The sequence below is a fragment of the Cynocephalus volans genome, chromosome X, assembly GCF_027409185.1.
Source record: "Cynocephalus volans isolate mCynVol1 chromosome X, mCynVol1.pri, whole genome shotgun sequence".
In the NCBI taxonomy this organism is placed as follows: Eukaryota; Metazoa; Chordata; class Mammalia; order Dermoptera; family Cynocephalidae; genus Cynocephalus; species Cynocephalus volans.
Genome location: NC_084478.1, coordinates 108,302,183 through 108,319,087, shown reverse-complemented (window position 1 = coordinate 108,319,087; position 16,905 = coordinate 108,302,183). Strand labels below are relative to the sequence as shown.

Sequence of the window (16,905 nt, the reverse complement as noted above, 5' to 3'; positions counted from 1 at the left end):
CTCACTACACACTCACTCTTCCTCTCTCTCACACATTGAAACACAACCCGAGACAGACAGAGCAAGACAGACGAGACAGACCTCCCGAGTGCGCGAACGCCCGGGAGGGAGGGAGCCCAATGCAGCGCGGCCAGCGTCTCTTCTGGAGGATGGAATCAAGACGCTCCCGCAAGTAAACTTTGGTGGCGACAAAACCGTCGACCGTGGCAGCTCCTGAGGCGGACCACAGCGACATGCGATTGAGCTAGGAGGGCTTCCTCCCGCAGCAGTGGCGGCGGCGGCGGCGGCCCTTGGAACGACACCCCAGCCCAAACCGAGAGAGGAGGAGAAGCCCCGGGTATCCGCGGCGGCGGCCCCGCCTCTCCTGGCCGGTACTGTTGTCGCTTCCTCTCCCCTCCTTCCCATTTCCCGCCCTCCCTGGGCTATTGGAAAGACCGGGACTTTGATTTTCTTGGACACATTGCCATCTCCCGTTTTCACAAACTTGACGTGGAGCCTGGGGCTGCGTTGGTAACTTTGATTTCCGAGACGCAAACACCCGCAGCCTCTCAGCTGCTCTGTGGGGGAGACTCCGCGCCCACCTCGGATCCTGGAAAGACGCGTCCCCCAAGCCCTCCGAAGCCAGCCTCAGCGCGAGGGAGCGCGCTCTCGCCTCGGCAGCCTCTTTCCCATCCCCCTTCCTCTGCCGGCCCCGGGACCGCCATCCAGCTCAGCCAGATCCCCGGGCACTCCCGGCTCTTGCCAGCAACTCAGACTCCCACCTGCCACCACCCTTTCTCTCCATCAAGCCTCGAAGAGAACACTGTGCCCCCCCCCCGATCCCGGAGGGCACGTTCCAGGCGGGTCTTCTCTCTGCAGTGAGCCGGGAGCGCTGGGGGGAGGTCCTTGCGCATGCCAGGTGCACAGACAACGCGCTCGCCAGCCCCAGTGCCGGTGCATCGCGGCGGGCCAGACAGTGCTTGAAAGGCTGCGCCCCCACCGCCCTCCCAGCCTTCGCCCCAAGTGCGGTTCGGACTCAGCAACGCGTCGTCTGGGCCGCGCAAACGCCGCCAGACCCGCAGCCCTGAGCCGCTGCGGCCAGCCGCACCCGGCTAACTTTGAAGGGAGAAAACTGAGTAGCCGGGCTGGAGAGAGGGGGCTCGGGGCCGTACGGCGCTCCTTCGGCCCCCCGGAGCCCCCGAGCCCCCCGCGAGCCCCCGCCGAGTCCAACGCAACCTCAGCATTGGAGCCGGCGCGGGTTTCCCCCCCGCGCCTCCGGGCCGCCCTGGGCGGGACTCCTCCCGAGGCCTCCGGGGCCACGGGGTGCGCGCAACAGGCGGCCCGAGACGGCGGGAAGCTGGAGCGCCGGCGGCGTCGGTCTCGGAGGGGTGTGGAGAGGCGAGGCCAGGCAGAGCCCCGCGCAGCCATGGAGTCGCTCCTGCTGCCGGTGCTGCTGCTGCTGGCTGTACTGTGGACGCAGGCGGCCGCCCTCATTAACCTCAAGTACTCGGTAGAAGAGGAGCAGCGCGCCGGGACGGTGATCGCCAACGTGGCCAAGGACGCGCGGGATGCTGGCTTCGCGCTGGACCCCCGGCAGGCCTCCGCCTTCCGCGTGGTGTCCAACTCGGCTCCGCACCTGGTGGACATCAACCCCAGCTCTGGCCTGCTGGTCACCAAGCAGAAGATCGACCGCGACCTGCTGTGCCGCCAGAGCCCCAAGTGCATCATCTCGCTCGAGGTCATGTCCAGCTCAATGGAGATCTGCGTGATTAAGGTGGAGATCAAGGACCTGAACGACAACGCTCCCAGTTTCCCGGCGGCACAGATAGAGCTGGAGATCTCGGAAGCGGCCAGCCCGGGCACTCGCATCCCGCTGGACAGCGCCTACGACCCGGACTCAGGCAGCTTTGGCGTGCAGACGTACGAGCTCACACCCAACGAGCTGTTCGGCCTGGAGATCAAGACGCGCGGCGACGGCTCGCGCTTTGCTGAACTTGTGGTGGAGAAGAGCCTGGACCGCGAGACACAGTCGCACTACAGCTTTCGCATTACTGCGCTCGACGGCGGTGACCCGCCGCACCTGGGCACCGTTGGCCTCAATATCAAGGTGACCGACTCCAATGACAACAACCCGGTGTTTGGCGAGTCCACCTACGCGGTGAGCGTGCCAGAAAACTCGCCTCCCAACACACCCGTCATCCGCCTCAATGCCAGCGATCCAGACGAGGGCACCAACGGCCAGGTGGTCTACTCCTTCTATGGCTACGTCAACGACCGCACGCGTGAGCTTTTCCAGATCGACCCGCACAGTGGCCTAGTCACGGTCACTGGTGCCCTAGACTACGAAGAGGGCCACGTGTACGAACTGGACGTGCAGGCCAAGGACCTGGGGCCCAACTCTATCCCAGCACACTGCAAGGTCACCGTCAGTGTGCTGGACACCAATGACAACCCGCCGGTCATCAACCTGCTGTCGGTCAACAGCGAGCTTGTGGAGGTGAGCGAGAGCGCCCCCCCGGGCTACGTGATCGCCCTGGTAAGGGTGTCTGATCGAGACTCAGGCCTCAATGGACGCGTGCAGTGCCGTTTGCTGGGCAACGTGCCCTTTCGACTGCAGGAATACGAGAGCTTCTCCACTATCTTGGTGGACGGACGGCTGGACCGCGAACAGCACGACCAATACAACCTCACGATTCAGGCGCGCGACGGCGGCGTGCCCATGCTACAGAGTGCCAAGTCCTTCACCGTGCGCATCACTGACGAAAACGACAACCACCCGCACTTCTCCAAGCCCTACTACCAGGTCATTGTGCAGGAGAACAACACGCCTGGCGCCTATCTCCTCTCTGTGTCTGCCCGTGATCCCGACCTGGGTCTCAATGGCAGTGTCTCCTACCAGATCGTGCCGTCGCAGGTGCGGGACATGCCTGTCTTCACCTATGTCTCCATCAACCCCAACTCGGGCGACATCTATGCCCTGCGATCCTTCAACCACGAGCAGACCAAGGCATTCGAATTCAAGGTGCTGGCCAAGGATGGCGGCCTGCCCTCGTTGCAAAGCAATGCCACGGTGCGGGTCATCATCCTCGACGTCAACGACAATACTCCAGTTATCACGGCCCCGCCCCTGATCAACGGCACAGCTGAGGTCTACATCCCCCGCAACTCTGGCATAGGCTACCTGGTGACCGTTGTCAAGGCAGATGACTATGATGAAGGCGAAAACGGCCGAGTCACCTATGACATGACTGAGGGCGACCGTGGCTTCTTTGAAATAGACCACGTCAATGGCGAAGTCAGAACCACCCGCACCTTCGGCGAGAGCTCCAAGGCTTCCTATGAGCTTATTGTGGTGGCCCACGACCACGGCAAGACTTCTCTGTCTGCCTCTGCGCTCGTCCTAATCTACCTGTCCCCCGCTCTGGATGCCCAAGAGTCAATGGGCTCAGTGAACTTGTCCCTGATTTTCATTATCGCCCTGGGCTCCATTGCGGGCATCCTCTTTATCACTATGATCTTTGTGGCAATCAAGTGCAAGCGAGACAACAAAGAAATCCGGACCTACAACTGCAGGTAAAGCCAACTTTTCTTTCTTTCCTTCGGTGTCTTGGGTGAATAAAGTGTGCATATCTGTTGTCTCTGTGTGAAAATCCCAGTGCTTTTGTTTCTTACTTATATGCATGCAGCGTACTTACAGCGCTTCTTTTTGGAGGTTGAAAAGTTTGTGACAGTCCAAGTTGATCAATTCTTTTGATCTGACAATTTGCTGGAAGACAATCATTTACCGTTCAAATAGATTTCTGTCACATAATGATGATGAGCAGAAAAGCAATTATCATTTTAAAATTTGCACAGCTGTCTCCACGAAGTTTATGGCAGACAAAAATGAGATAGAGGGAGAGAGGGAGAGAGGGAGAGAGAGGAGGGGAGGGAGGGAGGGAGGGAGGGAGGAAGGGAGGGGGAGAGAGAGAGAGAGAGAGAGAGAGAGAGAGAGAGAGAGAGAGAGAGAGAGAGAGAAAGTTTAAGATGGATTCATATTTTCAGCAAAATCACCAAGTACCCCAACTTGATTTTCAGGGTCACAGTGTTTTGGGGACAGGTACTGAAAAGAGAGGGAGTGCTAGCAGCTGCCCCGTCCTCTTGCAGAGAGATAAACTCTGGAAAGAGACTCAGAGTGGGAGTCTAAGACGGGAAACAGAGAGTAGGGGGAAGAGAGAAGAGGAGTGTGTGGGGAAGCAGGTGATTAGTGTTTTAGTCTATTCTTGGCTTGTTTTGTATCTGGTACCCAAACATCTGGTTATATAAAGTGAAATTCTTTCAGATATCTGTATGTTTCCAAATATCTGGCTGGTTGGTGGTGTGGAGACCAAACATCCCAGTGAGGGACAAGACTTTGCCTCCAGATGTTTCACTAAAAATAGCAGTCTTCTGGAGTTGATGGTGCTTTCCTCTAATGTGGGACTGGGCTGTGGCATTAAGATCTGGTTGCTACCAGTGGATGTCACTATGGGCTATTGTGTTAACAGTTTCTCTTGAAGTGTGTGTGTGTGTGTGTGTGTGTGTGTGTGTGTGGCAGAGAGGGAGGGAGGAGGAGAGAGAGAGAGAGAGAGGGGAGAGGAGAGGAGAGAAGAGAAGAGAAATGTGGAAACTCAAATGACACATACTATTTTTTTTAAAGATTTCTTGATAAGCACATTAGAAGGTCTTGCTGAAGTCCTTCCTTACAATTGGATAGAGCAAATAAGTCTTAGCATTTCCAGCTTAGTATAATATATGTAATTTTTCCAATTTATTATAATACATTTAATTTTTTCCAGCAGTGTCTCATCGAAACGGTTGAAAAAAAAGTTGTTTCTTTAGTTTGCTGAAAACGAATGATGCTGCTATTTCCAATGAAGGTGTGTGTGTGCTTTCAACACACCTACACATCCAGTGTGTTTTTTGTGCCACTTGTGCTTGCATGTTGATCAGTCAAAATATGTTCCTGTAGGTCCGATTTATATTTGACACCATCTGAAATGCACACTTCTGTGAATCAGAGCCCCCTGAATATGTAACAGCCATGCAATTATTGTTTCCCTTTTACTATTCTCTGCATTACACAAGTTAGTAGACAAATGCTAACCACACATGAATATCAATCAGGTGCCATAAAAGAGCAGCTGCAATGCCTCATAAATGCTTTAATCCTGTTACTAGTGAAATGGCCATGACTTTTCTTTCCTTCAGCACTGAGTCATTTCAGATGGGAGAAATGGAAATTAATATTACTCTTGTGAAACCTGTGACTGCCAATGACGATTTTTATAGGAGAAAAATGTGGGGTCAATAAAATTTTATTTATATAGAGATAATGATAGGGGGGACTCCTTTTAAGCCATTTTCTCAGTATAAAGTAAATGCACAAGACGCTTTCCTTGATGAAAAAGAAATCAGCTTGAAACAAAGATTGAAGGCTTTGCCACCTCTTGGTGATGTATGACTAGAAATGAGAGCTCTTTCTGAGAGCTTGCCAGGGAAATCATTAAACAGGGAGGAGAGCATTTGAATTGGGGGGTGGGGTGAAGCAAACCTCAGTGCTCCCCAACTTCGCCCAAATGTGTATTTTGTAAAGCGCTCTGTTCCCTGTGATGGTTTGGGATTAATCAAGTACAGTATTACTAAATAATTGGTCAATACTGAAAGGGTTGTGCAATGAATGCCTCAGCTGAATAATTGGATGGGACATTGCCAAACTTACCCATCATGGATAAACAAAATGATTAGAACTGCCCATTGAGTCTGTAAACAGATTAGAAAGGAAAATCAACCCTAGTCCTGGGGTTTGGGGGATTTTATCTGCTCCCAAGCCCCAGAAGCATCAGCTTGCCATCACTGCAAGTCTGTCTGGGCACAGAGCGAAAGGGTGAGGGGAACCCAACTGCTTAGCTCTAGGTAGATCCTAGGGACAGAGCAAAAATTTGCCTCTGTAGATGTGCAATCTCTCCATCTGCTCAGACTTTTTAGAAACCTAAAGTCCAGGATCATGTCTTTCCATGTGATTAGGCAGAGGTTTCTTGTTCTTGGCCTCCGCAGAGCCTCTCCCTGAAATGCATTCATTTATGAGACTTGCAAGATGATCTGCAATTGCTGCTTGAATTGGGCTCCTTTTTTGTATTCAGACAATTAGCTTTGTCAAGCAAGAATACAGGCACAGTCTTTCCCTTGTAAAGATCAACCTGTATTATTTATTAACCCTATTGTTTTGCTGATTATTGTCCAGAAATTGAATTTCCAAACAATAAGCTCAATCACTATGTGCAAAGTAATAAATGACTTTGAGAATCTGGCTACATTTTAATGTATTTCTTCTGACAAGTCTCTTAATGCTTGGTGTCTTTGGTGCACGTGGCTGGGTCTGTGTCAGTGTTAATTAAATTGAGCTCTTTATGTTCCAGTTGCAGCACAGCTGCTTGTAGGTACACCTGAATGGAGAAGGATGCTGAATGCACTAACCTTTAAATTCCTTTGCAGTAATTGTTTAACCATCACTTGTCTCCTCGGCTGTTTTATAAAAGGACAAAACAGCAAGTGTCTGCATTGCATCTCGGTTTCTCCCATTAGCGAGGAGCAAGACAAAAAGGCAGAGGAGAAAGTGAGCCTAAGGGGAAAGAGGTAAAAAGGCATTTCCCCTCATTCAAATGGGTTTGGCTACCAGGTTTCTCTAGGAGAGGAGGGGGTGGGGTGGAGAGTAGAGGGAGCCGGGTTAGGGTAGGGAGGAGGGTGTGGAGGAGAGGTGCTGAGGAGACATCAAAGGCTGGGTTCTGATCTCCACCAGTCCAAAACTGATCAGGTCAGTCATAGAGGAAGCTGATCGAGGTGTTTGCCACATGGCAAATGCCTGGAGAAACTGGAAGGGGATTATTTTTTATTTCCCTCTATCTCCTCTTGTGTTAAATTGAGACTTGCTTTTTATTTCACCCAGGAGTTCCTTTGGGTTCCAGGGAAGCTCCAGATTTGAGCATTTTCATGCTTTCTCTCCCATAGGCTCAACTTTCCATGTCCCTGTCCCCTCACCCCTGCTCACTGGCCACTCACAATGAAAAATTCCAAATCCAAAATATAGAAACTTTTTTCTTCGGGGAGTGGGTGGTGGTGGTGGTGGTGATGGTGGTGGTGGTGGTAGGAGGGTACTATGTTTAATATGAAAACTTTATGGCCCTCAGCTTGTTTTCGCATGTAAAAAGCACAGGGAGAAACCCGATGATGTAATGCGCCAGAATAAAGAGCTGGAGCGGAGATGGGGTGCGACCCTGTGGGGTGCTTAATGTTTATTAATCAGTTCATGGTTTGGGAGGGTGTTAGCAACTCATGCTGCCTTTTCTGTCATACAGAATCGCTGAGTACTCCTATGGGCATCAAAAGAAATCAAGCAAGAAGAAAAAAATCAGCAAGAATGACATCCGCCTGGTACCCCGGGATGTGGAGGAGACAGACAAGATGAACGTTGTCAGTTGCTCCTCCCTGACCTCGTCCCTCAACTATTTCGACTATCACCAGCAGACACTGCCCCTGGGCTGCCGCCGCTCTGAGAGCACTTTCCTGAATGTGGAGAACCAGAATACCCGCAATACCAGCGCCAACCACATCTACCACCACTCTTTCAATAGCCAGGGCCCCCAGCAGCCAGACCTGATCATCAACGGTGCGCCTCTGCCCGAGGTGAGTGCAGCTGAGTGGCTCTGTGGGGTCCTCCAGACCTCCTTCTTGAGCTGCTTGCTGGACACCATGGGCCCCTCTTCTGGAACATCCCCTGGCAGGGGTGGGAGACCTTCTCTGTCTAAGCCCATTTCCATACTCAGAGTTTGCTGCCAGTGCTTCTTTGGGCAAAGGGTAACCCAGGATATTTGGCCTTTGTGTAGGAGTGAGTATTTGGGTGGGAACCCCAGGGGTCTTGAGCCCTTGAAATCTCTGTGTGGTGTCCTAGCATAATGCAAGTTTGCTTCACCTGTTGCAAATATGGTGTGCTTGACAGCCACTGGAACCAGTATGCCAGTTGTGGCTTAGAAAGAGTCACCAAGTAGTGTTGAAAAGGGATAAAACCCTCTAATGCTCACACGCTCAGGGGCCAGTTTCCCAGTGTGAGAGTGACTCAGCCTCTTAAAGCCTTCTTTTGCTTTTTCTTTCATCATGCTACTGTTCTCTAGCATCTTGCTGAGAATATGGATGGGTTGGTTAAAGGGAAGCAAGCAAAAAACTTAAAAAGCCACTTTGCTATGTCTTAGCCGTTCCGGTGGTAATGCCTGACAGTTGAGGAGGTTGAAACTGTTACTAATAATGAAAATTTTAGGAATTAGCTATGCATTTCAGTTAGCTATGTTTCTCTTTGTTGGGAATGAATGTTTTCAAATGGAAACACTTAAAAAAAACATGATGGTGGTCAGATGTTTGCTGGCTATTAAAATATTTCAGGGTACTAGGGTGATATGTGGGTGATGTCTGGTGGGTAGCTGGGTGGAAGGCTATAAATAACAATTCTGAAGTTGATTTTATTTTTCCATGAATTCCTTAAGTCCCTCTTTGGTTGGAAATTTGATGCACTGGGAGGCGTATGCCCTGTTCCGGGCTACTGATGAAAGGAACACTGACGCTTAAAGAGCACTTCCCATTTTTCAAAGCACCTTCACAGCCATTGTCTTGTTTGATTCTCACAATCAGGTAGCTTGATGGATTGCCCTTCAGTAGATGATGAAACAGAGGTCCAAAGATGCTAAGGGACTTACTCATACTCACAGAGCAGGTCTTCAAGAGAGGGAGGACTAGATCGCAGGGCTCCATACTCCCTGGCGAGTGCTGTTTCAGTGATTCCTTCCTGCCTCAAAAATAATTCAGCCCAACATACCTGGACTATGAGGCATGCATAAAATGGCCTCACAGTATTTGTATCAATTTCATAGAGTAAAGGGGTCTTACGACCACTTACATTGATTGCTTCTCCTAGTTCTTGAAAAGTAATTCCCACCTGCATTAATGGGACCAAAGAGCAGTGCTTTTAATGAGCAGCTGATGGTATTCTGCCCACCACAAAAGCACCAATATTTTCCATCTGTAACTCTATAAATAAGGGTTTATTGAAAGTCCAGTATTGTGCTAAGTAGACTCAGTTATAATTATTAATGTCAGTGAATTATTAGAAGGGAACAGACTATAAACTACTTGAAAACTACTTGTGGACCACTAATAGTTCAGCAATGGGGAGGGAGAGGTAGTGTGCTGTGTAGTGGAATCAGAAAGACTATATTTTGAATCTGGGTGTCACGTCTTGCTATGGAACCTCTTTGAGTTTTCGTTTCCTCATCTACAAAATGGGCACATCTATCATGCAAGGTTGTTCAAAGGAATAATATTACTTGTGTAATGTAAAGGGTCTGGCTCAATGGTGCCCCTAAAATGGTAGACCTCTTCTCGAGACAATTGGTGAATCACTGTTGCAATGGCTTGCACACCTGAATGTATCTCCCTAGGTACTTATCTTATAACCAAAGAGGAATTTAGGCTGGTTCTATACAGATAAGACCTGCAAAGTGGTGTGGCCAGACTATTCATATTGGTCATTTAAACAATGGAGGTGAAGGGCATCAAGGTTGTGGGTTCAGTTGCTGACAGTGCTGTTGCTTGTGGAGACGGATGAAAGGATTGACTCCTGAGGGCTGGAGATCACTTATGCAATAAATTTAAGGCAGTAGAGAATTGTGAACCATGGTGTCTATGAAATATGTGGAGAGGCAGGAGACATATGACTATGTCTGCATGGTTTACCTAAGATCTTGGTGTCCTTTCTGAGATTCTCCTACCGGCAGAGTGAAACAAAGTATTTCTTTAATTGTTTGGAAAAGCCATTTAAAGTCTCAGTTGTTATACTGTGCCTAATTTACAAAGCCAGATGCTGTCCTTATTTAACACATTCAGAAAAGAGAGAGGCCCACTCACAACCGAGCATAGACCAGGCCACATAACCTGCATCTGCCACAAAGTCCTGCATGGGGAAACCGACCCTTCTCCTTTTCTCCCATACCAGAGGCCCCTGAATGTAGACTAGGCAGAATATGTAGGTTCAGTGAAATCTATAGAAGAGCAGGAATAATTGATTCAGTCATTCAACTGATATTTGTTGAGTGCCTACTCTTTGTAAAACACTGCCTTAGGCTCTGGTATTAGAGAGATGAAAGAGACAAGAAGTGCACACTCTAATGGGAGAGACAAGCAAGTAAATAGGTGACTTGCAAAATGGCGTGATAAATGCTATTATGGGGGCAGTGGGACGTTCTCCATTCCTAGGATAATAATAACCCGGTATATTTCCTACCTTTTCTTTATATTTTCCTCCTTAATTACTTAATCTATCCAAGAAATTAATATTTATTAAGCAAGTATAGCACGGAATGATACGTGCTATAATGTGATAAATATAAGATTCTATGGAAATTTCTTTATTAAATCATATTATGTCACTTACATTGTTCTTCATATTATTTCATTAAACCATTATTTTATCTGTTCATTAATTCAACCCACTAACATTTATTGCACATTTAGAATGTGCCAGACACTGTACTACTTGCTGGGGATACAAAAATAAAACACTTGATCCTTGACCCCAGGGAGCTTACAGGGAGACAGACAAGTCGACAGGTAATTTCAATTCAGGACAACATCTCTTTCCTGAGCATATGTCACATTCTTACTCTCCAGTTTGAGACAAAAGGTCACTACACATTAGGTTCCTCTGCTGGGGTGCCCTGTGACAAACCCACTCCCTTCATTAGCTGTCGAGTCATATACAGGGCATACTTGCAATGGCGCTATCGACAAGCGGAGTCAGAACTACTGTGTGCTGCTTCTACTCCATCGTACTTTGAAATTTATCACCAAGGCATTAGATCAAATCAGTAAGCATTGCTGGAGTATCCACTATGTGTTCAGCTGTGTGGCAGGTACCGTGGGGATTCCAAGTAAGTATAAGGCATAACTTCTGCCTTCAGAGAGTTCGTACTCTATTTGAGGAGCTAAGATCATCCACAATGATTTCATTGGCAAGCAATACAAAATAGTTTCTAATCACCTGTTGCTTTGTAGGTTCCTCAGTACTACACCTTTCTCCTTCCATGGCAGCACTGCCATGTATTATATGAAGATTTACTGTGTAGCTCTCAAGGTTTGGTGCTGAACTGAGGGTGGCTCTTTCATTGGTGTGCAAACCTAGCCTCATCCAAACATTGCTGGCTCTAGAAACTAAAGGGAATGTGACTCTGAATACCATTCAGTAGGTAAGGTGAAGAGAATGTTGCACTAGTCTAGAGAATTGGAACTCAGCTTCTAGTACTGCAGAGATAATCCTGCGTAGAATTGTATATCATTATTTGCCTGTCCTCCAGTGTTGGCCGGGAAATCAGCTACATGGATTTTGTGATTTTGTACACAAATTTGAGAAAGGAAAGTGGAGGATGCCTTTGCTGTTTATGGAAGGGAAGACTTTTGTAAAATTAGTGATGTCAGGTATCTTTTAAATATTTTAAATGGAAGGGTGATATTTGCATTCCTTGGCATCCAGGTTTATTTAGTTCATATACTTAGTGTATGTGTGAGTGAATGCGAGTGCACACGTGTGTGGGGGGGCACACATGTTTGTATGTGTGTATGAGAGGAAGAAAAGAGTAAAGATAAAGGAAAGGAGGTTGAAAGAGGAGAATGGAGAAGAAAGATAACAGGCTTGTCAGTTTGCTAAGATTTTTCTAACAATATTTCCATTTTTGTGAGAGGCTCCTTAGTATGGCAAATTTTTCTTCCAGTCTTATGCAATGCAGCCGTACCTATTGGGTGCCTCTAGATTCTGGAAAGTGTTATTCCTTTGTACATCAGCATTCCTGCATTATTCTTTTTGTCATCTGGACCCTGGTCATTGCTGTAGGAAGAAAATGCAGCTCATTTCTTCTACTGGGAATGGAGACTTGGGTGGGGCCTCTTCCTGCCTTCAGGAGGGCCGTAATTGCCCAAACACCCAGTCTCTTTTGTGAGGCATTTCTTAATTTTAGTTTTCTGATGTTGAATGTTTCAGAGCTGACAACTCTAAGGAAGTGATAGTAGGTAAGAAGTTCCAGAATTCTAGCCATAGGTATATAGGGATTTAGATTTTGGTTTCATTCTGAATCTTGAATTCTTTCTTTCAATTTATACTTTTTGCCAGTAAACTGTAGATGTCTTTGATATGAGACATCCTAAGGGGCGTGTGGGTGTGCTCTGTCTGCTATGGTCACTCATGCAACAACTTCATAAGTAGCGATGTAGTAGCAGTTGAAGAGTTTGGAGAACAAGGACATGTGTGACAGGCCAAATTGAATGCTTCCAATTATCTTACAAAAAGTCTGAATGCATGGCCATCCTAGTGCAAATAATGAAAACAAAACATCAGTTAGGCTTTGAAGAAAGATGAAAAGAAAGAAAAAAATAGCTCGGCATGCTTTGGTCCCTAAAACAATTTTAAAGTTAGGGATTTGCAGTGATTCGAGTGAAGCTCTGGGCTAAGGACAATCACAAACCTATCAGATAGCAGATTAAGAAAGCATTAGAGAAAATTAACAGGTATGAGGCTGGTTTGGATAGCAATGGAAATGACCCAAAGTACCACCTCCAATTCTCCAATTAAAACAAACAGACAAACCCTTCAGTAAGTGGGTTTTACTTTCTTTCTTTCTTTTTTTTTACATTCTAGGGCCACCCATTGCCCACATTGTATCTTACTGGCCCATTTCACATCTAGCTGAAGCAGTGCATTTCTCAGCGGGGATCTGCTTGCAAGATGTGTTCTAGAATAAACAGTTCTTCTGTCGTCTCCATGCAACTGCTGTAGAACTGAGTTAGTTTACATTAGTATTTGCTAATTTATTATTATCATTCCTTATTGGCAATTAACTGGTTACCTTAGAGATCACCTCTCTCCCCATACACCTTCACTAAAGTTGAGTTCAGGCAGAGCGCTTGCTAATGATCCTGAGATTTCTCCAGGGGGCTAGAGGCAGGACATTTTCCAGGGAGGGTTCTGAGGCTTTGGAATTTCTCTCATCAGAGGACCACTTGTTTTGGGTCCCAGTGGCCCCACCTGGTTTTCCTCTGTGTCAGTCACACTTACAAGGTGGAAGGAGCTGCAGACCTCTCCCTCCCTAACTTTGCCCCAGTCTGTGCTGTGGCTTAGGTATATTGTGCCCAGGGGCTGAAGCTAGGGGTCTGGGGGATTGCTTGTTAGGAATTAGGGGACTAAAAAAGAATGAAGTCACCTCCTGGCAAAACTGGAGTCTTTCAATTATGGCACTGCAGTGGATCTGACGCGTATGCTTGGAGTTTCAGATGTTGACCCCTCTGCGTGGGTATCTTAGCTTCCAGGGCTTAGGGGAGGCCAAGCTTGGCTGGATCAAATGTCTCAAATGTGGCTAAATGAAGCCATTTGTACAAGAGGCCTGTGTGTGAGAGGTGGGAGGCCGGCTCTGGAGCGGCCATTTTCCCCCACTGAGAGGAGGCTTGATTTCTTGATGTGCGACTGGCTGGCCTTTAATGTGAGCCTCATTTACTTCGAACAATTGAGAGGCTTGAAGTGAAAGTCCCAGAGGATCAGTTGTTTGCAGAGGGAAATGCTCTTCAAGTTACATTTCCTCTTTGGCTGTTGTGTAGTTACGAGTGGTTTTTGTGTGGGCTGCATAGTGGGGTCACTCAGCTTCTGGTGGGTGTACGCAGGCTGCTAGCACCTCCCTGTGTCCCCCCAGGGGAATGATAAGGAAAGCCCTGCAGCTGCGGGAGAGCCACTCTGCCAGATCTGGGAGCTTGGGCCCTGATGATGCTGAAACCTCAATTGCTGTAGGTCAGTATTTTACTTAAAAATATTGGCTAGGACCACACAGCTCCACAGCATTCCTGGAAGAGATGTCAGAAGGTGCCAGTGTTTCCACTGTGAAATGGAGTTACATTTTATGAAATGAAAGTATGAAAATGGAGTTACAGAAAAGGCCAATGACTCACCCAGGCACACAAACTAGACTCCAGTTTGCTCGACAGTAGTTCCTCTGGTGCAGCTTCCACGTGCCTTCTGTCATGTAACAGAAAACCCGACTGAGTTCTCCAGGAGGACCTGCAGGTATACCTCTGATAGTAGTTGTGTTCCTGAAAAGCTGTGCAGCCAGAGAGTGTTTTGTAAATTAGACCCCATGTTAACCACAGTGGTAGCATTCTATATTCAAAGAAACCCTGTGGTGGATTCTTTCATAAAGTAGTCCTTATATAATGGGAATAATAAACTCCCAATCAATTGCCTTTCTAAGTCTGGATTTTCACATATCTTGTTTGCTTAAAGTGAGATTCTTAACATTGACATGATTTACAAAACCTTTGAAAGGTGGTCTAATTCATTATTCTCTTGACAGATGTCTGGCCCTTGAATTCTCATTGGTTAGCTTTCCTGGTTGAATTTCACTTAATTAAAAAAATTTTAATTATGTAACATTTAAAATATACAGAGTTAAGAAAAGGCAGATACATGTCATCCAGATTTAACAAACATTAATGTTTCATATTTGCTCCAGATTTTAAAAAAATGAAAGAAAATGTTACAGCTACCCCTGTCCTATCCTATTCCTCTCCCCACATTTGTAAGCCTGTGGCTGAAAGAACAGAGGCTTACCACGAATGTTTTTGGTACTTTTTGCTTCACCTCTTGAGCTTGTTCCTGAAAAGAGATGGCTCTCGCTTTGCTGTCCCAGGTTCTGAAAGCTCCCCAGGTCAATGAGGGTTTCCTGGATTAAGGAGAGCCTGGGAATTACTTTGGAAAATGAAAGGGTTCTCTTAGACTTTCCTTTAAATTCAGCCTTTGGGGAAGGAGAAAATTATGTTTAAGAATGAAAAAAATGAGAGTGAGACAGACAGACTGACAGACAGGTGCTAAGAGCAGCTCCCTCGAGAGTTCTGAGCAGACCATTTGGGGTTGAGGCAGGCAAGAAGATCGGTGTCAAGCCTGTGTTCTCCTTGAGCCCTGTGTTCATAGAGTCGCACCAGGGCTTCTTAATGTCAGATGCTTAAGCACTGCCTTGGTGTGCATAGTCTTCTGATGCTCCATTAAGTCTCTGAGTGCCAGGGTGGCCAGTTTTCAGCTTCTCCCACTGGGCCCCATCTGGCTGCTGTTCTGTGGCAAGCTGCTCTCCCTCATTGCCACCAGCACTGGCCTTAGCGGTCTCTGCTTTCTGGATTATTTTCACTCCTAAATCTGATTTTCAGAGCATGAAGGGCACCTCTTCTCAGATTGTGTAGTTTGCTCTTCTGAACAAAATGGATTCCCTGTGTAAGCTGGCGGGAAGATAAGTTCAATCCAAAGGCCAGACCCCTCTTTAGGGGAGTGTGTGTGTGTGTGTGTGTGTGTGTGTGTGTGTGTGTGTTAGAGAGAGAGAGAGAGAGAGAGAGAGAGAGAGAGAGAGAGAGAGAGAGAGAGAGAGAGAACACGAACTTTATCTGCACCTCTCACTCACTTATCTGCCTCTGTGATGATAGTCTTTACCTTTACAGGCTGTGCTAATCGTACACATATCTACAATCTTAAGTCCTCAGGGCCTCCTCCTCACCCTCTGACATTCTGCTTGTTGCCTCCCTGAGGAATTGTTCATAGGCCTAGTCACAGCAGGGTGTGATCCCCCAAATATGAGGCCAGGGCACCCCAATTTGATATAGCGTAAGGATACATTGCCCCCAAACTTTTTTTAATTGAGAGTTCTGAGTAGGAAGCAGCCAAATAATCACTCCTGTGGATACAACCCAGCATAAGGATACCTTATTGTGAATATTTTCAATTCCTTGGAAATTATTTTCTGAGGCTTGGTTTCTCTTTTTGTCTCTTTTGGGCATAATTCTATTGTAAGCCTTACTATTCTTCTTTAGTTCACTTGGCTTGAGGAAGTCTGGTTTGGGCTGCCTATGTGTACAGGTAGTTTGCTATAAAACCATATTTTTTTCTAAGTGAGATGCATGAATAGAGAGACTGTCAGACTGCATTCAGAGGGATTGGCTTAACCTTTAAGCAACTTTTTTTCTTCTTATAACTAGAAATGCCTGTAATCTAGCATTTATATTTGAAACCTGACATGCTTGAGGGAGGCAGGATTCTGGAAGTGCAGGGACGAGCAGAGGCATCTGGGTATAGGTAATGGTGAATGGCTTGTTGGAAGACTGATTTCCTCCTCTGTGCTGCTAGGCATAGAGGCCATGGTGAGGACACAGGCACACTGCACTCACAAGACTGGTATTGACTATGATCTTGCTGTACTGATCATTTCTTTGGTTAGTGAATTTCTATTTTCTGAAGTATAGACTTTCAAGTGATGGAATACGTTAATGGTAATATTTCTTCCTAAGAGCTTAGGGGAGAGAACATGGTGACATTAGCATTGAATAATGTTTTTTTTTTCATAGTGGGATTTTGTCTGACTTTTTAAATTGCAATACAATTTGTGATATTATGGCTCTTTAGAAACAAGTCTCAAATGCTATGTATGAAACACCAATTTTCTGTACGGCTTGTGAGGTTGCTAATGGGATGTGTGTCTTACACCTTTAGGTCATTCTTTCTAATTTTGCCTCTACTGGTAATACTTTTGAAATGGAAAAAGCAGTGTGCTTTGTTGCAGTAAAAAATACAATAAGTAAATGCCTGAAATGGAAAGAAAGTTAAACTGCCTTTGCACAAACCGCACATTGCATAGTGGCCTGATAGAGCAAAGCCTTGTAACACTGGTAAGCTTTTGTAAAACAAGGCACACTGGGCATTGTTGGAATGACATTCAGGGACTTGGGCTTTGCACATCTGATCATCAGATGCCTTCAAGAAAAAATCATGGAAGGTGGAGAAAAATCTGGAAC

At 46.9% G+C, this 16,905-nt stretch overlaps 1 protein-coding gene across 3 annotated transcripts in view; it reads left to right on the top strand.

The window, feature by feature from the left end:
- The first annotated feature begins 1,405 nt into the window (after window positions 1-1,405).
- PCDH19 (protocadherin 19) overlaps window positions 1,406-16,905 on the top strand; it is a 98,037-nt gene continuing 82,537 nt past the window's right edge. For 2 of the 3 annotated variants that reach the window (XM_063084306.1, XM_063084305.1), the window contains exons 1-2: window positions 1,406-3,552; window positions 7,353-7,680. In XM_063084306.1, the coding sequence (XP_062940376.1) occupies window positions 1,406-3,552; window positions 7,353-7,680 (2,475 nt within the window). Of the gene's footprint in view, window positions 3,553-6,492; window positions 6,634-7,352; window positions 7,681-16,905 lie in introns of all 3 variants that reach the window. The other variant, XM_063084303.1, reaches the window with a different exon arrangement.